This window comes from Mustela putorius, unplaced genomic scaffold (assembly GCF_011764305.1).
Source record: "Mustela putorius furo isolate JIRA1106 unplaced genomic scaffold, ASM1176430v1.1 tig00000095_pilon_pilon_pilon, whole genome shotgun sequence".
Taxonomy (NCBI): domain Eukaryota; kingdom Metazoa; phylum Chordata; class Mammalia; order Carnivora; family Mustelidae; genus Mustela; species Mustela putorius.
Window position 1 is genome coordinate 8,921,093 of NW_025421280.1, and position 25,571 is coordinate 8,946,663.

General features: G+C 46.4%; 1 protein-coding gene across 3 annotated transcripts in view; it reads left to right on the forward strand.

Annotated features, from left to right (window-relative positions):
- The window catches only part of ADAMTS9 (ADAM metallopeptidase with thrombospondin type 1 motif 9), a 163,955-nt gene that overhangs the window by 120,792 nt on the left and 17,592 nt on the right, over positions 1 to 25,571 (forward strand). For all 3 annotated transcript variants that reach the window (XM_013053585.2, XM_013053584.2, XM_004738308.3), the window contains 8 exons: positions 11,218 to 11,391; positions 15,122 to 15,316; positions 16,331 to 16,463; positions 17,020 to 17,114; positions 17,233 to 17,327; positions 17,420 to 17,553; positions 19,726 to 19,817; positions 24,684 to 24,788. In XM_013053585.2, the coding sequence (XP_012909039.1) occupies positions 11,218 to 11,391; positions 15,122 to 15,316; positions 16,331 to 16,463; positions 17,020 to 17,114; positions 17,233 to 17,327; positions 17,420 to 17,553; positions 19,726 to 19,817; positions 24,684 to 24,788 (1,023 nt within the window). The remainder of the gene's footprint in view (positions 1 to 11,217; positions 11,392 to 15,121; positions 15,317 to 16,330; positions 16,464 to 17,019; positions 17,115 to 17,232; positions 17,328 to 17,419; positions 17,554 to 19,725; positions 19,818 to 24,683; positions 24,789 to 25,571) is intronic.

Genomic DNA, 25,571 nt, shown 5'->3' on the forward strand with positions numbered 1-25,571 from the left:
ATTTAAAAAAAAAAAATTGATGGAATCTGAAAAACAGCTCAGTGGATGCAGGGATAGACCTGTTTTTCTCCCTCTCCAAGTTAATGTTTAGTTAAAGAAAACACTGTGTGTCCCTGGAGAAAAGTCTGGCTAGAGAAGGTAAGACTCTGGAGGAAGAGGGAAGGTCTGGTTCCAGAAGAGAACACGTAGAAAGAGGGGAAAGAGTATAAGAAAGCAAAACGGAGTCCTCTGACTTTGGAATGAAACAAAAAGTACACGCTGTCAGCGCTTTAGTGATATGAATAATAAGGAATTTCCCACCAAGAATGGATTTTAGAAGAGGGAGAAACCGTGGCGGGTTCAGTGCTCTGAACTTTATGCTCATCCCCTTACTAGGCAAAATGGGTGTCACTATTATCAGCCCACTTTGCGGCCAAGGAAACTGAGTTCTGAGAACCAGTGTCATCTGTCCCAGCGTCACATGCCCAGCAAGTAGAAGGAGTAAGACTTGATTCTAAATGTAAACCATTCTGAGATACTACCACTGCAGTTTTTTAAAAAAATTGGCACAAGTGTTCCTAGCAATACCACCTTGTTTTTTTTTCCAGGTGTATAGAGATATAATTGGCATATAATATTGTATTTATTTTAGGCGAAAACATGATGATTTGATATATGTATCTATTATAGAATAATTACCATGGTATGTTTTTAATAAGTGTTATAGTTAAATTTTCTCACCTCACATAGTTACAGGTTTTGTTTTTTGTTTTTTGTTTTTCCTGGTGATGAGAAATGTTAAGATCTACTCTCTTGGCAACTTTCAAATGTATGATACAGTACTGTTAACTATAGCCACCCTGTGTATATTAGATTCCCAGGACTTATTTCTGTTATAGCTGGAAATTTGTATCTTTTGACCCCCTTCACCCAGTCACCTAGCCCCTGCCCATCCCCTCCGGCCACTCTGATCTGTTCTCTCTATCTACAGGTTTGATTGTTTTAAGATTCCGTATATAATTGACACCATACAGTATTTGTCGTTCTCTGTCTGACTGATGTCCCTCAGCACAGTGCCCTCAAGTTCCATCTGTGGGGTCACAGGTGGCAGGATTTCCTTCTTTTTATGGCTATTGTATCCCATTGTAGATGTCGATGTAGATATAGATATATACCTTTTTTAATTCATATGCCCATTGATGGACGCTTGAGTTGCTTCCGCGTCTTGGCTGTTGTAAATAATGCTGCAGTGAACGTGGGCGGCGGGAGCAGATATCTTTTCAAGTTAGTGATTTTATTTCCTGCAGAGAAATGTGCAGAAGTGGAATTGCAGAATCATATGGTAGTTCTGTTTTCAATTTTTTTTTTTAAGATTTTATTTACTAGAGAGAGCGAGAGCACAGAGGGAGTGGTGGAGAAGCAGATTCTCCACTGAGCAGAGAGCCCATTGCAGGGCTTGATCCCAGGACCCCAGGATCATGACCTGAGCCAAAGGCAGACACTTAACTGACTGAGCCACCCGGGTGCCCCCTGTTTTTAATTTTTTGAAGACTCTCCATACTATTTTCCATAGAGGATGCCCTAATTTACATTCACATGCACAGTGTGCAGGGGTTCCCCTTTCTCCAGACTCTCAGCAGCACTTGCTGCTATTTTGCTAATAGCTGTTCTAACAGGTATGAGGCTGTATCTCCTTGTGAATTTGATGTGCGTTTCCCTGATGACTAGCAATGGTGAACATCTTTTCATATATCTGTTAGCTCTTTGTATGTCTTCTTTTGAGAAATGTCTGGCCAGGTCCTTTGCCCCTTTTTAGTTTGATGTAGTCACACCTGTTTATTTTTACTTTTGATGCCTTTGCTCTTGGTGTCACATTCAGAATGGTTATAGCCAAGACTAATGTCAAGGATCATACCCCTTATATTTTCTTCCAGTGGTTTTATGTTTTCAAATCTTTCTGATTCAAGACTTTAATCCACTGTGAGTTCATTCTGTGTATGGTATAAGGTAGGAGTCCAATTTCATTATTTTGCATGTGACTGTCCATTTATGGAATTCCCCACCATTTATGGAAGAGACTGGCTTTTCCCCATTGTATATTCTTGACTTCTTTGTTGTAAATGAATTAACCAGATCTGTGTGACTTTATTTCTGGACTCTCTATTCTGTTTCATTGATCTAGATGTTCTTTTTTAATGCCAATACCATTCTGTTTTAATCACTATAATTTTATAATATGGTTTGAAATAGGGAGCGTGATGTCTGGGCTTTGTTCTTCCTTCTCAAGATTGCTTTAGCTCTTCCAGGCCTTTTGTGGTCCCGTACAAATTTTAGGATGGTTCCTTTTATTTCTGTGAAAAATGCCTTTGGAATGCTGATAAGGATTACATTAAATCTGTAGATTGCTTTGGGTAATGGGGGCATTTTCACAATACTAATTCTTCCATGAGCACAGAATTTCTTCTCATTTATTTGTGTCATTTTCAGTTTCTTTTATCAGTGTTCCAGAGCTCTCAATGTATAGGTCTTACACCTCCTGGGTTCAATTTATCCATGAGTGTTTTATGCTTTTTGATGCAATTGTGAATGGAATTGTGTTCTTACAACTGCATTGCTAACCCATGTGGGGATCAGCCTTCTGCCCCGTCCTTCCCTCTCCCTCACCCCTCCTAATGGATTGGATCCATTTGCAGGCATTCACTTCTTCTGTCTCTTCAACTTTTTGCTTGTTTTCTTTCTATATGTTTTTTTACCGCCACCAGACAGTATTGTGGAGGAATGGCTAAAGTAGTTCGATTTCAAATTAATTTCACTTGAGCCACACAAGTTATTGGGAGCCCCAGGGACTGTGGAATTCTGCAGACCTGGTTCATATCCCAGGACTGGGACTTGTTAGCCATGTGACTTAGAACAAGGATTCTTGATTTTTTTGGAACCTAGGGTTTGCCATGTGTAGAATGGGGATAATAATGATGATGATGCAGAGTTGCTCTGAGGAATTTAGCGATGACAGAGTGATTTGGGGATTGGTAATATCAGATACGGAAGGAAGACAAGGCTCCCTGATCTCTGTCTCCCTCAATGTTACCTCTATATTCTTTTTGTAGTCTTGTTTCAGACCCACCACTGCTGGCTTTCTCCCTCTCCCTCTTCATCTGGTGCCACACTCCACCCTGTGTAACACTTCCAAGGAACAAAAAGTAAGAGAGTGTTCCGAAATGAATCTAAGCTGACTGCTCAAGCTTTAGCCAACTTTTGAAAATGCTAGAGCCAATCGAGGAAATACAAGCTCCATTTACAATTCCTTCTGAATTCCAAAGAGTGGAAACCTTGCCAAGTATGCACTGAGGAAGTCCCTTCTCTGATCTTACAAAACAGGCCTAGAAGTGTGCATCTTTGCATGTTCTATGCAGATGGATCCTTTAAAAACATTCCTCAAATATTGCTAGCAAGCAGAACACCTATGCAGATGGCCTGACCTGTGGCCATACTTAAAAGTGAAAGGTTAACCATTCTCATAAAGACAAAAGAATCTTTAGGCACTGAGTAAAGCAGATTCTAATAGTTCTTCTGCAACCACGCTTTCTCCCCTGCCTGAACCGGAAGTGCAAAGTTTGAGAAAGGTGGACCTGGGTGGTAAGAGAGGGTAGAACACTAGCGGGCACCCTCACTTGATATTGAATTGGCAAAGTGAGGCCCAGGGCAGCTGGAGAAGGGACAAGACCCATCAAAAAGCCTATGTAAAACATGCTGGGTTCCCTTTTAGAATGTCCTCACAGCAATTAAGCCTAGAGTGAGTGTTGGTAGCGACTGGATCCTAAGTCTTGATTACCTGTGGGCAGTTCCTGTTTGTGTCTGGCAAAGTCCTGGTATAATTATTCACTGTGCCTAATTTCATGATCAAAGGTATCCTTGTTGGGACGCCTGGGTGGCTCAGTTGGTTAAGCAGCTGCCTTCGGCTCAGGTCATGATCCCAGCATATCGAGTCCCACATCAGGCTCCTTGCTCGGCGGGGAGCCTGCTTCTCCCTCTGCCTCTGCCTGCCATTCTGTCTGCCTGTGCTCGCTCTCTCCCCCCCTCTCTCTCTGATAAATAAATAAAATCTTAAAAAAAAAAAAAAAAGGTATCCTTGTTAAAAAGCACACTTGAGTAGAACGGCACCCTTCAGACCTTCCTCAGTCACAGCACTCAGCCTCCTCTCTTCCTCCTACCTCTGCGCCTACCCATTCCCTCTGCTACCATCTTTCCTGACACCTACCTTGAGCAGACGTGTGTCTTGACTTTCTTACCCTCCATGAGTGACACCTTGAGCTGGTGTCAGTGAGGATGCCAAGGCCCAGCCTCAGAGCTGAGGCCCACTGGATGCGATGTGCTGGAGACCTCCTACACCAATACAGGAAGTACTCTTCTTAGCAGTCCTTGGCAAGCATTTCAGAGCTCTTGTTTGCTTTTTGAGTGTGCATTTTTCTCTTTTGCTTCCCTCCTGTGAATTATTAAAACCCACTTATTTGTTAGCAAGATGTATTTCATGCTGGGCACATAGTAAACAGTGGCCTCCTCATTTTGAGAAATAATCCAGGTGTCCACTGTGGTGAGCACAAGGTCTGCACACCCATGATAGCATAATCATCAGGATGTTTTATGCAGTCACACAGTTGCACAGGTTGTGCACTGCACAATTCAAGAGCTACCATTCCCATAGGTTACAATATGAGTTCCATCCTCCAGACTTATATAGGGTGGTGGCCAGTCCTGATAATAAAAATATCTTATTGTTTATTAAGCTACAGGCCAAGTACTGTGTTGAATATTTTTATGTGGAGGACTTCATTTAACATTGCCATAACTCTCTAATGAAGTAATTAAAATTTCATCCTCACTTAAAAATGAGGAAATTTGAGGCTTAGATAGGTTAATTCATCCAAGTTCATGCATTTAGTAAGTAATAAGACTGGAATTTGAAGCCTGGAAGCCTGATTCTGGAACACACGCTCTGAATTTTATATTCTGTTGCCTCCAATGTCAACATTCATCTACATTGAATTATCTTATTTCCTTTTTAATGGCTTGTCTAGGCTCTTACTGAAAAGTTGGCATAAAGTACAATTCCCTTGACTGGGTGAGCCTCTCACATCCTTCAAACAATTAAATTCCTGGTCCCCTTGGTTGACAATAAGTCCTGTTGTTGGGGCAGTCTTGATGGGATGCAGCAGCTCAGGGGACCTCCTTCATTCATTGTGAGGCCTGGTGCCTGAGCAGCAGGGAAGGGGCATCAGTGTGCCTTAGTGATACTGTAAAAGTAGAGCTTGGGCTTGTAGATGGATGGCAAATAATTGGAGAAGAGAAAAATGCTGTATCCAGACATAAATGTTGGGCTTTTAATATCACCTGCCAACTTTGGGCAATTTATTTGACTTCCCCATGCTCAGTTTTGCTCACTTTAGAAATATAATGCTCATGAGGCAATAGTCATTTGAAAATTACTGTCATAAATGATTTACTTATTCATTGCATTATAATCTGACATATAAGCTTATTTATAGCAGCAGAGGTCTTTAATCAAATTTGTATTGTGAGCATGTGGGTTACATGTCTCCCAGCATTAAGGAGTAAATCTCCCAGGACTGGCAAGTATTCTTCCTTTCACCTTTACCCTAACTATTCTCTTGCCCCTAGTGCCTCTGCATCACAACGAAGCTGCCCTGCTCCTTCCCTTACTTTGGTCACCTTTGCCTATTCTTCAGACCTCACCTAAGATGTCACTTCTCAGAAGCCCTTGCAGATCACATCTCCTCACCAATAACTGAGTCAGATGGCTCTCCTCTGAGTGCTCACAGCACCTGGAAAGACTGTGCTTGAGCAGTCAGCATCTTGAACGGTGGTGGCCTGATTTCGTTGTCTACTTTATCACCCATTTGAGGTCAGAGAGTTTGTTCACTAGAGTTCTCCCCAGCATTTAGCACAGTACCTAGAGCACTAAAAACACTTCTTGAATAAATGAACCTATGAATGAACCAGAAGGACAAAAAAAGGTAGGAGGAAGAAAAAAAGGAAGGAAGGAGGGAGGGAAAAAGAAAGACATTATAGAGCAATACATTTCCTAACCCCTTAGAATCATGATCTTCTCAAAGGTCTTTTAAAACAGCCAAGCAAACTGTTATTCCTGTAAGAACAGATCCTTTATTTTCTTGCCACATTGCCACAGACAAGCTGTGCTCAGATATGTCCGGCCTTCGCAGAACTGCCCACCCCGTGGCTGTTTGGCCCAGTGCAGAGACTTGGACCACTCTCATACATATTTGGATTCCAAAGGTTTTTATTGAGATCAGCTGTAGAATGAGTCCCAAGTTTACCTCCTCAGCTCAGAAAAGTTAGAAAAGAGCAGCGGGCCTTTGGTCAGTTAGTGACAAACATTTTACAAAGTTTCCAATAGGGAGTGATGAGGTTTGGGTGTGTGTACAAGCACCAGACATTGACCCTCTGATGCTCCTTCCCTCATTAATTTACTCAAGAAATCATTATCCAGCACCTGCAAAGAGCTGGGCTCTAGGCCTCAGGGATGCAACAGAGACTCTGACACTGCTGGGCTGGAATCGATGGGCTCACGGAGGAGAGACAGAAAACAAGCGCACAGACACGTTCTGTGAAATTGCCAAATGTCAACAACAGTGCAGGCACAGAAAGAGGCACGGTGCCGAGATAGAGACGGAGAATGACAGGCCAGTCCTACCTTCCCTCAGGTGGGTGGTTGGAGGGGGAGGGCAGGAGGAGGCGATTCCTGATAGAAGGAAGAGGACAGAGCCCAGCACGGCAGGAGCAGAGAGAAGGCCGAAATGAAATTGGACCTACAGCAGCGCCCAAGCTAGGACGTGACCTGGCGGCCAGGCAAGGGTTCAGGTTTTCTCTCAAACCATGGGGGAGATTAACAAGCCCCTTCTTGACCTGGTCTCTGCCCATCTTCCGAAATCCCCATCGCAGTTGGAACTTGTCACCTCCCCCAGCTGCTGTGGCCGTTCCCATGCCCTGCCGCCCCGTGACATTCACCTCTGGCCTCCAGGCGCAGAGACCCTCCTGCCAATGTCCCCTTCTCCTCCTTGCCTGCTTAACCCATCTCCTCAGTCACTCGTCCTCCTCATCCTCTGGTGCTTGGGTACCCCGTTTAGCACTGGGTGTATTCTGGATGCTGGTCCTTTTTCTTTCTTGCTGTCAGAGTTGTGGAAGACCCTGGCGGCTTCTTTAGCCATCATGCTCCGTTATGAAACCCATGTCTGCTCCTACAGCCATACGAGGCAGCCCTAAGTGTTGAACACCAGTGCTCACAAAGTAGCCAGCTGTCCTGCTTTGTGGACCACTGGGTGGGAGTAGCAGCCATCTGAGTGTCATAACAGAGAGAGCACGTGGATAGGAAGATGTCAGACTGTAGCCCAGGGCCCAACATAGAACTTGGCCCCAGGCAACTATTGGTTGGATGGGCGAGTAACTTTCAAGGTATCAGATGTCTTCACGCTTATTATTTCTGCTTTTTTCCCCTGCAAATATACTGATGAGGACAAGGATGTCCATATTCCATGTACCTAACTTTAAAATGAGCTATGAGAAAGAACCTATTGGTCATTTGAAGAACTGCTTTTTCTTTTTTTAATTCAAAGCATTGTTAGATAAACTGACTTATAATTGCTGTTCCTTAGGACATAAAAACTCTACGTAGCACACACAGAACCCTGTGCTGTCAGGGCCCTGATTTGTTCTGTGACTCTTCGGTCCACACACTAGCTCATGGTGGTTGTCTCGCACTAGAAATGGCACTACAGATTATATTATCCGTGAAGAAAATCAGCAGTCTGAAAAGGTAGAGCTTGTGACAACGGGAAGTGATTTTTTTTCTACCCATGATTAGGACATCTCACAGAAAAAGTGTAAAGCAACTTCATGACCATTTCTTAGGAAGGACAGTTTCTACCCATTGCATTAAATGACCCTTTTTAGACCATCACCCTCTGGTCGACCTATCCGGCTAAATAAAATAGTACCTTAAAAGTTTATTTTAGGTCTTCTCTGCTCTCAGATTTGGACAGGCCTTTTCCTCCTGTTAATTTCAGCACATTTTAAAGGCATATGTAGCGTTCAGGACAATGAGCAAGCTACCCGACTTAGCCTGGCCTCCATGACCACTGACTTTCTGAATTCCAGGGTGTCCTCAAATTCAAGGAGGCCGGTGGTGTTACTTATACACTTGGTATATAGCTTTTTTGTTTTGTTTCATTTTTTGTTTTTCTCAATGCTGCACGGAGAATGGAGGAAACCTTTTGGAAGTTAAAATGAGGCTAGCTGAACTTTCTGGCTGTTTTTAGAACATTCTAAGTCATATTCTAGGACAGAGGAGAGAGTTCTTAATCCTGAGTTGGGGGTTGGGCAGTAATATTCCCAAAAGCTGATGAAATGCAGCAGCTTGGATGGGTTGGCTTTCTACTCACCAGCCTCTGTACTCAAGTCAGGACCCCGGGAGAAGAACCTTGCCAGGTAGGTGACCTTCACAGCTGCTGTTGACTAATTCCAAAGCACTGGACAAGTCACTCATTCACTTAGCTTAATTTTTCTTAAAGTTATGTTCACGATGAGGTTCCCCAACTCCCTTTTCCACTGTTGGCAAGAGAGTTTTTATGCTAGTTAACCTTTCTTAAAGACCAAGGCAGAAGCACTTAAAAAGCAAACAGGGGTCTAGGAAACTTTGCATTTCTGCTTTAAAGTGTTACTTATTGACACAGACTGTGGCCCTGGGGATGGGTGGAAAGGAGAGCATGCCGAAAGGTTTAGTCCCGTTTGGGCTGCTCAGTCATCGGGATCCGAGTCTCCTAGGTCCTGCTTTTCTAAGAAATTACTTTTTCTATGGGCAGTTAAGTATTTCTTTTGCATTTATCTATACATCACAGATTAACCACACTTTTGTTTTGTTTTTTAGCATCCAGTGGGTCTGTAACTCCTTCAGCTTTTTTTTTTTTTTAAATAAATAAACAGAAGTGTCCTCACTTCACAATAGTGCCCAGCATACTCCAGAGGCCCAGGAAACCCCAGGCAAGGGTTGAATTAGGTGTCTTGGGAGTGATTTGCTTCTCCTTGCTAATGCTACAGAGCTTTCAATTTATATTTGTACCCCCAGAAAAATTCGAATGACTCCACACCCTAGACCCTGCAGTTTGTATCCAAGTAACAGAAACAGCGAGTTAAATCTGCAGATTGGAAAGGCTACCAGGACATATCACATAGTCCTTTTACTTCCTAAAACTACAAAGTGGCTTACAAAAGACACGGGGTACATCACATGACCCAGCACTTGTACACCTGGGTAGACTCAAGAGAACTGAAATCCAGTGTTTGAACTTAGACACGAATGTGCGTGGTGGCATCATTCACAAGAGCTGAAAGATGAGAACAATCCAGTGTCCAGTACCATTTGAAGGGACAAGATGTGGTATAGCCACACACAGATGATTATTTGATCAGAGAAAGGAATGAAACCCTGATACCCACTACAACATGGGTGAACCTTGCAAACATCAGGCGAAATGAAGAAGCCAGTCATAAAAGGCTGCGTGTTGTAGGATTCCCTTTATGCCCTTTGGCATCCCTTTATGGCCTTCCAAAAAGGCAAACCCATAGAGACAGAGAGCAGGTGGTGGTTGCTACAAACTGGTGGTTGAGGAAGTCAGTACTGACTTTTAAATGGGTATGAGGTCTCCTTTTAGAGTGATGAAAATGTTCTGCAACAACATAGTGATGGTGATTGTACAACATTACAGATGATTAAATGCCACTGAATTATCCACTTTAAAATGGTTGCGATGGTAAATGTTACATGTATTTTAATACCAAAAAAAAAAAAAAAAGAAGAAGAAGAAAAGAAAAAGAAAGAAAGGCATGGGGTATCTGGAAAGACATTTCTGAGTCAGACTGGATCCCAAACTGAAATGCCTTCAGGATGAGATGGGTAATAAAGAGAAGGATGTGTGACAGAAGACAAAGACAGGTTGGGGGGGGGGGCGGGTTCTGTGGATCTCCCAAATACTAAAAAGAGAAAGTTTCAAAGATACCATGCTAACGATAGCTCTCACTTGTTGGTGCGTTAGGTAAGGCTGAGGGAAAACAGAGTGTGTGGTGCTTGTGTGAAGGAAACAGGAGGCCCCTCCCTGGCTTAGCTCACTGTGGTTTCCAAGGTAGTTTAGAGTCATCAAATGCTGAGTGACACAGATGCTTTAGATTGGATAGGCTTTGAGAAACCTTTAGCAACACAGATAACGAGGCTAAACTTCAAAGGGAGTTTGCCGTTGGTTAAAGAGAAAAGATAAAGAACTTGCGGGCAACACAGAGATAGTCCTAGAACAGAACTTGCCGCTTGCTCTATATTCCTGACTTAGTTTATGGGCATAAAAACGAGTGTCCCATCTACCTCACAAATAGATGTTTGATCTGGAACAGGGCATGTAGGCTAAGTCCCAGTTTCTCCACTTGAAAAATGGAGATCACAGGACTTGCTAAATCTCATTACCTACCCGTCTACATCCTCTTTGTCTGTCTTTGCTCCTAAAATATAAGCTGCTCTCTGAGAGCAGGGACTGCGCTGTGCATGTCCATTCTTTTTGTCCCAGGACCCATCCCGGGCCTGACACTGGGAACTTGGTGAATATTTCCTGAGGGAACAAGGGATGAGAGCAGTGCATCCTGGAGAAGAAAAGGCAATCGGGGGTCCCAACAAAGCAAAGTATGACTTGGGAGAACTGAACCTTGTCCTTCATGCTCCTCTGGAATGTACAACTAGGACAAAAGGTTGCAGTCTGCAGAGTGATATGTTTAATAGTAAGATGAAATGGGCCGTCGGACGGTGACAGCTTCCCTGGCTCTAGAGATGTTTAGCAACAGTGTGATAACCACTTTGCTGAAAGTTTTAAAGAGCTTCCATATTTGAGTGAGTAATCAAGCATCAAGGTCCTTTCCACACCTAATCCATTCATTCATGCTTTCATTCTTTCAGTCCAGTAGCCACTTACCAAACACCTATCACTGTGCCTAGAACAGTGTTGGGGGTAAGGGGATAAAGCAGTGAGTTCTCTGATCATTCCTGCCCTCAGAGGCCTCACAGTCCTAGTGGGTGTACAGACGGGAAAATAAATCTCTCCAATAACAGCATACAATAAACCATTTATTACTTTTCCATATCAACACTGTCTTGTCTGTCATGAACAGTGCACCAAGACGTGCGGCGAAGGCTCCAGGTACCGCAAGGTGCTGTGCGTGGATGCAGAAAAAGGCAGCGAGGTTCACGGCATGCACTGTGACATGAGCAAGAGGCCGGCGGACCGCGAGAGCTGTACTTTGCAGCCCTGCGAGTATGTCTGGATCACAGGAGAATGGTCAGAGGTACGTCCCTGAGATTTTGTAACCACCTTTAGGTCAGCGACACCTGAGAGCAGCAGAGGGACCAGGGCAGGAATGGGGAAGACTGGGACCCACCTGCCAGTTCTACCTTCTGGGGCCAGAGCCCCCCATATGCAAAGTGGGACAGCACCTGAGATTGTCTCTCAGTTCCCCTCAATTCTGTGACTCGCCATGACATCCTCTTGGTAAGATAAAGGAGGAGAACTAGGACAGGGCCTGAAAGTTCATTTGATACCTGTGGGTGTCTGAAGACAGTTAAGGTAAGAAAATGCCCTTACTGTCGGGGAGCCAGCAGGGAATGGTGGAGACTGTGACCAACCAGGACAGACCACGTGAAGAGGGCAGGCTTCTCTCCCTGTCCGGGGGAGGCCCTGAGGAAATATGCATCCTGTGTTACCAGACCTGATTTTTCAAGAAAGGACAAAAATCTGAACTAACTAAATCTAACTAACGAAATCTAACTTTAAAATATGGACTCCAATCTTGTATTTGAAACATTGTATGGGGCAAACCAAACACTTTCATGGGCTGGATATGGGTTGCTCGTTTAACAATCTCCCATTCAGAGGAAGAAAATAATTTTCCACAATATTCAAAGAATCAATTTCTTCTTCTCCTTGTGGGTACACAATGCCTAACGCAGAAACTTTTTAGTATTAACGTACCAATGGTAATAATAGCATGATCGTATTATTTGCAAGCCTCATGACATTCTCAAAGACGGAAAGACCTGTAATACTCAAACCAGTTGTCATTTGCCCCAAAGAAATGAGAGATACAATTACATGGGCTCATAGCAGAAGTGCCGGAAATTTTTAGGTAATATGCTCGTTGTCCCTGGACCCTCTTCCAGGTTTGACGGGGCAGCCATCTCACATTTTAATAGAAGAAATATTTGCATGTAGGTGATATGTGTGTTGGGTGTTGAATTGTTTCTGTCCTGTAGCTGGCCGAAAGTCCTTTCTAAACATGTCTCCCCACCCTTCTCTTTATTTTTGCTTCCCCAACCAGGGGACATCTAGTGAGGTCTGGAGACATTTCTGAATGTCGTAGCTGGGGGAGTGGGATGCTGCTGGTATCTAGTAGGTCGAGGTCACGGATGCTTCTACACATCCTCCAGTCCATGGGACAGCCCCTCCCCTGCCACACACACCCCGCAGAAAGCCATCTGGCCCAATGGGCAGTGGTGCTGAGGCTGAGAGACCTCAGCTTTACCCCAGCTCTGCATGTTCTGAGTGTGCTCTTAAAAGAGGGGCAGGGAGACATGGTCCAAATCATTGGAAATAGATTTGCCATTGGCCAGACAGGAACCTGGGGAGGACAGATGCTTGTTCAAAACAGTCTTTGCCTTTGGGTTGAGGCATAAGTTCCAACCCATTCAAATTCCAGGGAGGGTAGGGGGAAGGTATCCTCCAGAGAGGGCTCCTGTCTTCCTTTCAATTCACCTGTCCTAGTTCCTCTTCAGGCTTGGTTCGGAACTTCTGGTTCTCAGCGCTGCCCCACCAAGCCACAGCCTGACTTGCAGCAGGGGAAAAGCCTGCCCTTCTGCCTCTCTCCCTCCTCGGGCCTCTGTCCCTCCCTGCCTCGCCTCCTCCTTAGTTGGTTTCCTGCTTAGTTCTTGGTCATTCATCTTTCTGGAGTTTCTACACCTTTCACCCTATGAACACTGGCATCTTTATCTTAGCCAGTCTTCTCTGTGTCATTATTATTATGCTAAAAGAATTTTGATCTCTTTCTAAGACTGAGTCATGTCACTCCTAGAGCTTTATTTTAACCTTAATCTTAACCTCCAACAGATGAGATTTGAAGAAGATTAAAAAAAAAAAAAAAAAAAAAAGCCTTCGGTAATTCTGCAGATTCTCAATTGTATCATGCATCCCAAACTGCATGTTTACAGGCAAAGTTACGAGGGTTAGAGATAGGTCCTTACATGGATACAAGGACCACGGTACCAAAGACGCTGGACCAGAAATCCCTCTAGAAAAGCTTCTGGTAAAACACAAGAGCCACAGCAAGCCATGCCTTCTCCCTGGGACCTCTGGGACCTGGCAAGCTGTGTGCTTTCCTCTGAGCTCTCCTTGAATGGGGGAGGCCTGGGCCAGATGAGGAAAGAGGATCCACCCCCCACACACACATGCCCCACCCCCACCGATGCATGTGTTTTCTCTGCTCAGGCCTGAAGTGTCTCACCAAGGCAGGGAGAGCACATTCTTATGATTTTTATCCTGTTCCACTCTTCTTCCCAAATTAGATAAGCAATAGATGCTCATGACGAAACAAGCACATGACCCTGAGACATGGAGAATCCAGAGTAAGGGCTTCCCCACGCCCTCCTACCTCCCAGCCTGGACAGACAGAGCATCTGTGGGCTGTCTGCCCTAACATGAGACACCACAGACGAGCTCAGCCCTCCCCGGCCCTCCCCGGGCCTGCCGTCTGCTGGCTCTCCAGGCATTTAAACGGCAGCAGCCAAAGAAGGAAGAGTTGTATGCAGGGCGCTTCCAGGTCTCGAGCCAGCAGAAAAGGAAGGCGTAGGGATGCTCTGTGGGCCTCTGGCTGGGCCTATTCTCTCCTCACCTCTGGGACTTCTTCAAGGGGTGGCTTCTCCCCAGAGCAGTTACAGGAGAGGAAAACCACGTGGCTTCAAGCAACTGCTCAGGAGACGTTCGGAAAGAACAACACGGTGGCTTTTGAGACCTGCTGGATACCGTGGTTCCTCACCCCAGAAAAAGCATCACACTCCCCTTGCTGTGGTCTATTTTGGGGTTCACTAAGGTCACCTCAAACAGCCTTCGGTTTCAAGACTCCTGACCCTCTCACTTAATTTCACAGAACACCTTCACCGGAGATGGCTGGTTATTTGATGACTGTCTAAAAAGACCATCAAAACTAAATTCACTGTACTTTAGCTTTTAAATATATTGTATAAAATACTTAGCTTGGGAAGTAGAACATATTTGAAAATTGCATCAATAACCAATTAGATATCCCATCAGGGGAAGGATCTTGGACACTGTAAGATATTCGTGTCTTTCTCCTTTTCTGTATTGCTTATGTATTTTTAAGTGCTGTGTAATTATGGTAAAAAGGTTAAGTGGTTGCCTGATCTGGTTAGATAGAGAGAGAGGGTAGAGCAGAAAGATAACATTTCAGTCAAGATATACAGGCAGGGAGAGAGAAGAGAGAAGGACAGACAGATAAAGCAAAGCACAGGAAGCCAGAAAGGAAAAGTGTCCTGGAGTCACCTGTTGGCTAAGTGCTTGGGTTTCACACATAACTCAGGTGGGCTGTGATGCTGCCCCCCATCCCCCATGGCCACAACTCTGGTGCAGTCACTGTAGGTTTGGAAAAACATGCGGTCTGGGCTGGAGATCCTATAAATAGGGCCGGGGACAGCTGGAGCCCTGCCCCCTTTCTCCCCTTGAAATCCAAAGAAGGGGCCCAAGGGCCCCCTCCCCACACCTGCCCTGGGGGCCTAGAAGATGGAGTGGAAGCCCTAGAGCCGGGATGCGGGATGCGTGGTTTCGTGGTTTCGGGTTGCATGGCTCCTGTGTGCCTGGGGCCTGCCACTTGAAATGCATAAACAAGCTAATAAAGTGAGAGCTTTCTGCAGTGTCCTCAGGGGTCAGCATCCGAGGTAGAGGTCAGGGGCGTATTGTGAGCTGCCCCCAGGCGCCACTGCAGCCTCTCCTCCCCAACCCTGTCTTCCCAGTGCTCAGTGACCTGTGGAAAGGGCTACAAACAAAGGCTCGTCTCCTGTAGCGAGATTTACACCGGGAAGGAGAATTACGAGTACAGCTACCAGAGCACCATCAACTGCCCGGGCACTCAGCCTCCCAGCGTCCACCCCTGCTACCTGAGGGAGTGCCCCGTCTCGGCCACCTGGAGAGTCGGCAACTGGGGGAGCGTAAGTAGACCAGCTGCTCACCAAATCCGAAAACACCGGGATCCCAAAGTCCGTCTTAAACATGTTCCACCTGACCCATCCAAAGGGATTCTGCTCCCGGCAGAGGTGATGGGAAGCCACGGGAGTTAGGGTCTTGAAATGGGCTCATGGGAAGAGAAGTTCTGTTCTTGGGTGGCAGGGTGGCCCCGGTGCATAGAGCACGGGCTCTGAAGCTGGAAAGCCTCACTGAGAGTCCTGGTGATACTACTTCCCAGTTAATGCAAGGTACAACACTTTGGCACCTCACTTTCCACATCTGCAAAATGGGTGGCTATGAAGAAGAGATGAGTTGATGTGACAGCAAATGACGAGTTACCTGTATTTTACCACAGGGCTTTTAAAAACAGGCCCCTAGAACTCTGTTAGAACTCTGTAAGCGTGACAGAAGAGCTAGTCATTGTCTCTGTGGTCAGGAAGTCAACATAGCCTAGTCCCTCCTTAATGGGGGTATTTCATTGTATTAGGGGTACAGTAAGTGAGACTAATTGGGACTGCCCTGGGATCTTGCCACCATCCCCAGCATCGACTCAGTGTTGGAGAGTGATGCGGTGAAACACGGAATCACTGAATGTGGTTAGGGTTTGATTCCTGGCTCCACCATGACCTTGAATGAAGTTCTTGACATGAGGGCCCCAATTCCCTCTCTATAAAAACAGAATAATGGTAGTACTGTCTCAGAGAATTTTTGTGAGGCTTAAATGAGGAAAAAAAAATATATATATATCATATTATGTACCCATACCTATGTCTTTATAAATACATATATGTAAGACACACATATGTATAAGCATGTGGGTATCATAGCACAGAGACAGGCCAGCCATATGCATCCCGTACATGTACGGATGTTTAGCAGCCTGGGGTCTGAAATGACACTCAGGACATAATGCCCAAGGCTGTGAGCTGTACACCACAGAGCCCGCGCCCCACCCCCCACATTCTGCAGTGGCACCCCAATTCTGCTCTGCCTTGCAGTGCTCGGTGTCGTGTGGCGTGGGAGTGACTCACCGGTCTGTGCAGTGTTTAACCAACGAGGACCAGCCCAGCCACTTGTGCTCTGCAGATCTGAAGCCAGAAGAGAGGAAAACGTGTCACAATATCTATCACTGTAAGTTGGCCCATGGAAGCCATCTCTCTGCGGCATGGAGAACAGGGTTTCTTTGTTTCTTTGTCTGTCAGCCTACCCTTTTAGGAACAGGAGAATTTATAAGAGAAATTAAGATGGGGGATGTAATACACAGCATGAAGCCTGTAGTGAATAGGGCTGTGCAGTACATTTGAAAGTTGCCACGAGAGTAGATCCTACAAGTTTTCATCAAAGGGAAAAAAACATTTTTGTCTTTTTTTGGTATCTCTCTGAAATGATGGGTGTTAACTAAACTGATTGTCATTATTCACAGGGTATGGATGTCAAGTCATTACACAAAACACCTTCAACCTATACAGTGCTACACGTCAATTACCTGTCCATAAAACTGAAGGAAAAAGATAAAAGAAACCTTTATCCCCCCAAAGGGAAAGAATTAATTTTAAAGAAATCGCCCCCCCCCCCCGCCGCCTTTTAAAAACCAAATAGCATTAGTGTGAACAGGATATTCACTCCACAGACCGTCGGTGGACATCTTGGAGCACCACTCTCCATTTTTGCATTTCATGTTTTCTAGGTGAGTTACCCCAAAACTGCAAGGAGGTAAAGAGACTGGAAGGAACCAATAAAGATGGTGAATATTTCCTGCTCATCAAGGGAAAGCTCCTGAAGGTAAACGTTGGACACCAGTCATTATTTCTAGAATGATCTGGGAGCGCGTGGCCCCGGGCCTCATCATCTGGCTGCTGAGCCTCTGTTCATTCTAAATCCGTTATTTCTGGTCTTTCAGATCTTCTGTGCAGGGATGCAGTCGGACCACCCCAAAGAGTACGTCACGCTGGTGCACACCGACTCAGAGAATTTCTCCGAGGTGTACGGGCATAGGTAGGAATGCTCGGGCTCAGAAGAGCACAGACGCCTGCAGACCCCTGGAAAGACCGCCCCATCCTCACCAGAACATTCTCCCTGTCATGCAGGTTGCACAACCCCACCGAGTGTCCGTACAACGGGAGCCGACGGGACGACTGCCAGTGTCGGAAGGACTACACAGCGGCTGGGTTTTCCAGCTTCCAGAAAATCAGGATAGACTTGACGACGATGCAGATCATCAGTAAGGGCCATGGAGCGTCACGGGGGAGGGAATGTGTTCGTGAGTCTGTCCCTTCAGAGAGCAAGCTGCACACTGCTCACTGGCTAGGGACCAGGCGCTGAGATGCCAAGGGGAGCAGGATGAGCTGCTGGGGCCTGGCGATGGCAGCCCCCTCCCAGCTGCGTGGGGGCGGGGCTTGCCCCTTTCCGTTCCCTGCCCTGCGGCCAGTCCCTGGAAAGAGACTGCTTGCTCGCAAGGGGCGGAGCTACGCCACACTGGGAGGCCGGGGAGGGAGGGTGGGGGGGTGATGAATGAATGGAGGAGGTGTAGGTCTCTGAAGGGAGCTAGTGCACTGCGGGGAGACAGGGAAGCAACCCCCAAAACGGGACTCTGAACCCAGAACTGAAGGTCCCCTAATAGCAGGGCGCAGGGTATCAGTGTCAGGAAGGGAAGGGTGGAAAATGTTTTTAAAGGAGAAGAAAGAACAGATACAAACCTCGAAGCTAAGAGACTTGTGTGCAGTCATCTGTCTCCTACGCGGCTCCCCCTTGCAGAGCATACGCAGGAGCAGGGCTTATGCCAAATTTTATCTGATTGTCGGCTTATGGAAGAAAAATGGCGCACAGACTTACCTTTTTTCAGCATATCTTTTTTAAAGATTTTATTTATTTGTCAGGGAGAGAGAGAGCACAACCAGGGGGAGCAGCAGGCAGAGGGAGAAGCAGGCTCCCCGCTGAGCAAGGAACTTGATGCAGGACTCCATCCTAAGGCCCTGAGCCCAAGGCAGACATTTAACTGACTGAGCCACCCAGGCGTCCCCAGACTTATTTATTTATTTATATTTTAAGATTTTATTTATTTATTTGACAGAGAGAGAGATCACAAGTAGGCAGGGAAGCAGGCAAAGGGCAGGTGGAAGCTGAGCAGAGAGCCTGATGTGGGGTTGGATCCCAGGACCCTGAGATCAGGATTGGAGCCAAGGGCAGAGGCCCAACCCACTGAGCCACCCAGGCGCCCCAAGACTTACCTTTTTAAACTAGCCTCTATATGAGCTGAATCGTTACCCTAGCGCGCACTGCATTTTTTTAGGGACATTAATCCTAGGTATGATTAAAGACAGCTAAGCTATCCAAGCATGTTCCCTTGAATAGAGGAAAAACAGAAATCATGAATAATTAATTTTTCCTCATTAACATGGCTCCCATAGTATTGCACTGCCCTCCTCTTGAGAGAGATTAAATTTGATTTGTACCCAGATACTTCTATTGCCTTCAGCCAGCCTGATGCGGGTTAAAGGCAGAGAGTCTGCAGTTTTCAAGCTCAGGAAAAACACTCCAGTTAAGACAGTTAAGACCCAGGGCTTCTCTGCCCTGAAGCCACAAGGGCCCCTTTCCCTGCAGGATGGAGAACTCAGATTTCCCTCGCACTGGAGCGACTGCAGGAAGATTAAGGCTTTTTGCTGTTCCCGAAAGGCTAGACAGGAAGATAAAAAGCTGCCTTGTGCCTCCCGTTCCACAAGCGACAACTTTTGGGCGATTCCCACTTAACTCCGCCTGATCTGTGGTCCCCATTTGTAGAGCTGCTCTTGGGAGCTCTAAAGAGGGTTAAAAACACAAGCCTTGTTTTTATTGGCTTTTTTTTTTTTTTTAAACTACAAGTGAGCCCCAAACTTGAGAAACTGCCATTAATACTTTCAAGATGTGGGTTCTAATGGCTGCACATTTTGGCAATAATAGTGCATAGGCCATGAGAGGACAGAAGAAGCCTCGGGGAAGAACTCCTAAGTAGTTGGAAATGTTCTTGTGGCTTATTTCCTCCTGTCCTTTAAGCCTGAGAGGCGGTGTTCAGGACAACCGAGGACACTACATTTAATGGAGGTAATTCACATATGTAGGTATAGGAGAACCGATTCCAAAGTCACCTTAAACCCCCCTTTTTGGCCTCCATACTGTGAAGAGATTGTGCAGATGAAGCCCAGGGAATGAGGCTCTTGGAACCACAGATATAATGGGGAAAAAGCAAGTGCCCATCTGGATTCATTTGGTCACTAATGATACTTTGGATTTTTTTTCCCCCTCTCCTCCTCCCTCTAACTCTTCCTCTTGCTACACGCCTTCCCTTCTGCCTCCCTGTGACCGTCCTGTCCCTTCTGTACCTTTTTGTCCTTCTCTCCCTTTCTCCGAAACGCCGCAGCCACTGACTTACAGTTTGCCAGGACGAGCGAAGGGCACCCTGTCCCTTTTGCCACAGCTGGGGACTGCTACAGTGCTGCCAAGTGCCCGCAGGTACGTGCTGGGGCTCCCCTGACCAGGGACCCACATCCCGCCCTGCCCCCAGGGACCCTTGGCTGCGATGGCTGCTGGGAGTACAGAGAGATACCCTGGGAAGGGTCCTGTGCCCGCCTGCCTCCAGAGAGAGTCTCAGCAGTGCTCGGAGCTATAATCCTGTCATTCCTAGTGTTTCCCAAGGAACCGATCAGAGCTACACCCCCAAACTTCTGCATTCAGCAAAATCATAGTAGTAATCAGCACCTATCAGTACCTATCACAGTAGTAAAAAATAAAAATAAAAATAGTAGGAGTAGTAGTAAAAAAAAAAAAAAAGAAGAAGAAGAAGTAAGAGAGAGGCCGGATGGCAGGGGTCTTGCTTAAACAAATGATGACAGTTAATGACATGAATATTACGCAGTCAGTGGCGTGCTGCTTTGTTCCCTAACTGGCTCTTGAAACTGAAAAGCCTGCTTCGTAGCCTTTGCCCAGTTCCAAGGTGTAAATAGTCTCCTTCCCCACCCCCACCCGACTCCACTCCAGTAACTGATTTCAAGCCGGTGGTGATGTCACTAAATGGAGCTCACACGCCAGGGTCAGCCATTAAGAATTCTCAACATTGCATGATACAGAAAAATTCTTATCACTACCTCAGATGTATAAAATGTATCGTAATTCAGGCAAAGAAGTGCAAACGTATCATCGCCTACTGGATTCCCTCCTCAGTAGAGCCACAGAACGGCCGGGGCATTGCCCAACTATACTTCCACGCTTTCTTGCCTCTTTAGAGGCCTGGCGAGTTTTAACTTGCCTTTTGAAACCTGCTGGCATTATAATCAGCCCACTGCCAAATTGGCAAAGCAGGCACCAATCGTTGCAAGAAGCTTCTGCCCTGAGAAGGGATAAGGAATTGGGCAGGAGAACTTGGCCCCTGTTCTTGCTCTGGTTCTTGCTCTGGGGTCTTCACAAGGCTGTTGCTAAACTGTGGGTCAGGAATTTCCCACTTTGCCGACAGGCCTTCAAAAGTCTGGCGACTGGGACTGGGAGATGCATTTGGAATCCCAGGCACTGCCTCCCCAGGATGGATGTACGCCCAACTACAGAGACCATCCAAAGACAAACACATCTGAATTTTCTTTTAACAAAGTGTTTTCTCGGCCCCCAGCTTCAGAAAGCAATGCTAAACATTTTAGAGAAGTGAAAAGGAAGCTCTCGGGGAGAAAAAAAATAAACAAAGGGCATAATGGTAAAAGAGGGCCTCTCCTCTATTACCCAGGAATTGAAAACTTTTGAAGTGCTGTTTCTTTAGAGCAGCTGATGACTTCAAACACCCCATTGGTATGGGTTAGCATTTTAACAGCTAATACAGGAGCCCTGTCCTGCCTCTTTTAAAAGTCGGAGGATTTTCTTGCTTCTCTGCGCTGCATCTTTGGGGGAAGTTTAAGTAAATGAAAGGTAATTTGCATTCATTTCTTTTCATAATTCAGAGACAAATGAACTTATTGATTTGCTAAATCCAGCCCCCAAGCAGTTGCTAAATGAGAAAACCCAAAGGCTAGTGAGAAGCTAATTTGTATTTTTCTTAGCCCAATCTTCAAACCACATCGGGCATTTTGAGAATTCAAGCCCTGAGTTTTGCAGATCGGTTTTCTGGGGAAAGGTCTGTGCGAGGTGCTTTGGGGCAGATGGCTTTTCCGGGGACCTAATGATTGCACACAAGTCAGAGTAGAGGGACGTTTTGCTTGCCACTCTGCTTCTTCCTCCCCGTGCACAATGTTGCTTTGGGGATCTGTGTAGCAGTAAGAGCTGGTTTGCCGTGAGCCCCCAACTCAAAATGCAGCCAGAATGTGGTTTTCTATTCTGATCACTGGGGATGTGGCATTATCGTGGTTGATGCCGGTATTGGTCTCATTTATTGAGGGTTTCCTAGATTCGTCCAGCATTTCTAAGTCACGGTAGCATATAATCCCCACAGCAACTTGTGAGAAGCACCGCCCCCCCTTACAGATGAGAAAATTGAGCCACCAAAAGGTTGGGTAGCTTGCCCCAACACAGCTGGTGCTCACTAGAGGCCGGACTCGATCTCAAGTGTGTCTGAGTGCAAACCCATACTGGCTGACGTGTCCGCCTGACATGGCTTGCATGAAAGACTTTGCAGCCTTCCCTTCTGTCCCAACAAAGAGCAAAACCTCTGTTTGTCTCAGGCACATCTTCTGCAAATCTCTCTGGACCCTCTGGCATGTGCATAACTCCGAATTACTTTTATTCTCTTAAATGAGCAACAGGAAGTAGTAACTATCCCTCTAGGGCCTTCTACCCCTTGCAGATGAGGGGCAAAGATGTATGGCCTGGAGCTAAGAGGACAGTAAGTCTTTACTTCTTGGTGGCTCCCAACTTAAGGTGGTCCTTATCAGCAGAAGATGGAGGTCCTGGGGAGGGTGGGAAGAAAGTGAGGAGGAAGACCTCCTGTTCCGTGAGGTGTATGGCCTGCACTGAGACAGCAGGTCTACCTAGCTATGCATAGGGTGTGAGCTCAGATCCTTGACCCGAGGGCAACTGGGGGGGGTTCTTGGGCTAGAAGCCAGGTCAGCAGCCTGGACCTTCCAAGAACCCTGAGGTGGAAGTGGATGCAGTCTACCTTCTCCTGCAGGGTGGGAGTAGGGGGGCTGTCAGCATGGGAGGCAGGATGGGGATGGGGAGAGAGAGGGATCCTGGGCAGTGATGTGGGCTGGACGTTATGAACAAGTGTGAATACCCACCTCAAGGCAGGTAGCAGAGTGAGATGAAGAGGTGGCCCGGTGGGACAGGGAGGGGCTGGTGCCACTCGGAGAAGCCCATGTCTGGGGAGGCCCGGCAAGGAGGGCTTTGTGCTTCCACGTGGCCACAATTGTGAACTCCTGTTGAGGCTCTTTGACAGAGCCGCTGCTGGCATATGTAGAGTATGGTCATAAAATAATTTCCAGAGTGTTTCTGAGATATCACCTACTCTCTGCCAGGTTATGAGTTAGGTTTTAGGTGCATTATACCTTATAATTCCCTCCTATTTGCAGGTTAGATGTTACTAACCCATTTTACAGATGGATTCAGGAAGGGGAAACTGTTCACCCCAGGTCATGTTAAAAGTAGAGGAGTCTGGGTCCTAGGAAAAATTCATCCTCAACACCAGAGTTTCTCAACCTCAGCACTATTGATGTTTGGGGCTGGGTCATTCTCAGTTGTGGGGACCGTGCTGTGCACTGCAGGACATTTAGCAAGACACACCCACAACCTGCCCGTTAGGACAACCAAAAATATCGCTAGATATTGCGGATATCTGGGGGCAAGATCGTCCCCTGTTGAGAGCCACTAAGTTAGACCAGACTAATCCCCCACATCACTTCTGTGAGTTGGAGTCTTATCTGTCCCCATGTTATGGACGTGGAATCTAAGCTGTCAAAGGGGTTTCTAAACTCTGCTAAACTCTGTAAATATGAATGGTACTAATAATGGAAAAGAAACCCGCGGAGTATGCCTAGTCCGGGTCGTCAGAGAGGACAAGCCAGGGTGGGATATTTATTAAGAATCTACCAAGTGCCTAGTCATGTGTTAGAAACCATTACTGATCGAAATAAAGCAATACCAAGGCCCTCCCCTCACTAAGCTCACTGTTCTACTGGAGGCAGACAACCAACACAAAAAACAGAGGCTACCGGTATTTTTGAGTATCTCCTGGGTACCAGCCAGGTGCTACTTGGTTAATTTCACTTAATCCTCCCTGCAGTACTCTGAGGCAGGTACTGTTATTACCTTCCATGTTACAGACGGACAAACTGAGTTCTGAGATACTGAAGAAAAAACAAAAACAACAACAACAACAAAAACCTCTGTACCAGATTTCCTCCCCGGGGAGGAAAGAGCCGAGTTTTTACTCTTAGCTCTGGCAGGCTGGGAGTCTCCACCTCACGGCCCTCCTCCCCCTGTCTTTAGTAAAGACTGCTTTGACAGAGTACGGGATTGGGCAAGGTTCAGAGAGGGAGTGAGGAAGCGTTCACCGTGAGCTTGTTGGTGCAGAACATTTTAAATTCTGAAAATACTCCTTGTGGGGCAGGAAGCCTGGACAATGATATCAAGTGCTTTTGTGGAGTCATTTTCTTAAAGCGAGAAACAGATAGATGGGGAAAGCAAGAAAGAAGCTCTGCTGCAGCGGCTCCTAAGAAATGAGTCTAGAAACCCTGAGGTCGTGTGTCCCCCACCCCCCTCCCCCGCCACTCCGTTTTGAAAGGAATCCTGGAGCTGGTTGGAATCCGGGATCCGGGCGTGGAAGAGGAGGCTCGGCGGTAAGACGTGTAGAATGGGGCGCATGCGCCCTCTGCTGGCGATTCCGAAGAACGCGCCTCTCCTTTGAAGTCCCGCCCCGCTGCGTTTAGTACGCAGAGAGCTCCGCCACGGCGGGGAGCTGCAGCCCAGGAAGCTTTGGCAGCAAGATCTTGTTAGAAAAATTACACTGTGGCATTTTGTTCCTGAAGGAATCTGATAATTGTAAGCAACATCAGGATTGCTGTGTTAGGGAGGAAGAATGATGCTGGTTGAGAGCAAGGACTTTGAAGTCAGGAAAATGTGAGTTGGACTCTCACTGTATCCTGCAGAAGTTAATCACCTCTGCCGGGCCTCAGTTTCCCCTTCTGTGAAGAGAACCGCTTCATAGTGCTCTTAGGAGGATGCATGAGTTGATGCATGTAAAGTGCCTGGCCCAGACCTCCTCCCCTCCCTCCAAAAAAAACCCTCATTAATTAGTGGCTATCGTGATTGATTAATGTCCTCCTTCCCAAGTTCCCTCTTAGTGTGTAGCCTTTGCTCAGGACATCACGTGAACTAAAAATCTCTTTCATTGGCCATTTCTTCCAGGGTCGTTTTAGCATCAACCTTTACGGAACCGGCCTGTCTTTAACCGAATCAGCCAGATGGATATCACAAGGGAATTATGCTGTCTCCGACATTAAGAAGTCTCCGGTAAGGTTACCTAGTGGCTTCGGATGGGTTTTGTTTTCTCTTTCCTTCTTCCGTGTTCGTCTGTGTGGTGGTGCTAAAGGAATGAATGTGCTTTCGCATTTCCTCAAACCGTTATGCGAAGTGTCAGAATGAGAATGTAGGAAATAAATTGAAGGTGAAGCATGGATAAGTGAGTGTATCAGAAAGAGCCTTGCTTCCCTTCTGGTGAATTCTTCCCTGAGTCGCAAACCTGTGAACCATCCAGATAATTAGAGGATGCTTAACCAGGAAGCTGAAAGCAGGAAGAAACCTTTTAAGAGTGTGTGGCCCAGACCCTTTGAGTTAGCCAGCATGAGATTCCTTCTGTGAACTTAAAGAAAAAGATGTTTCTTGTTGTTTTGAGAAAACTCGAAATACAAAAGAGACTGGAAGAAAGGGATAGCTTACCAGGTGATTTTTCTGGAGAGTTAGGGAAACAGGGGTTCCACACTAACCAGCTTTTCATGCTCTGAAATCTTGCTGCTTGTGGTCCAAACAGAGCACCAGCATCACCGGAGGCTCATTGCAAAGGCAGTTTCTGGGGCCCCAGAGCTTCTCAGGCAGGATCTGCCGCTGAACAAGGTCGCCAGGTAGATCATTAGCACAGCATGGCTTGAGAAGCACTGGTCTCCGCAACTGTGTCTCAGCGCTGTTTCTTAGAATCACCTGAGAAAGCTTAAAATGCATGTTCCCCAGCCCCGCCCCCCGCCCCCCCCCCCCCCCCCGCCCCAGCCTGACTCACCAAATGGGAACCTCAGAGGCCGG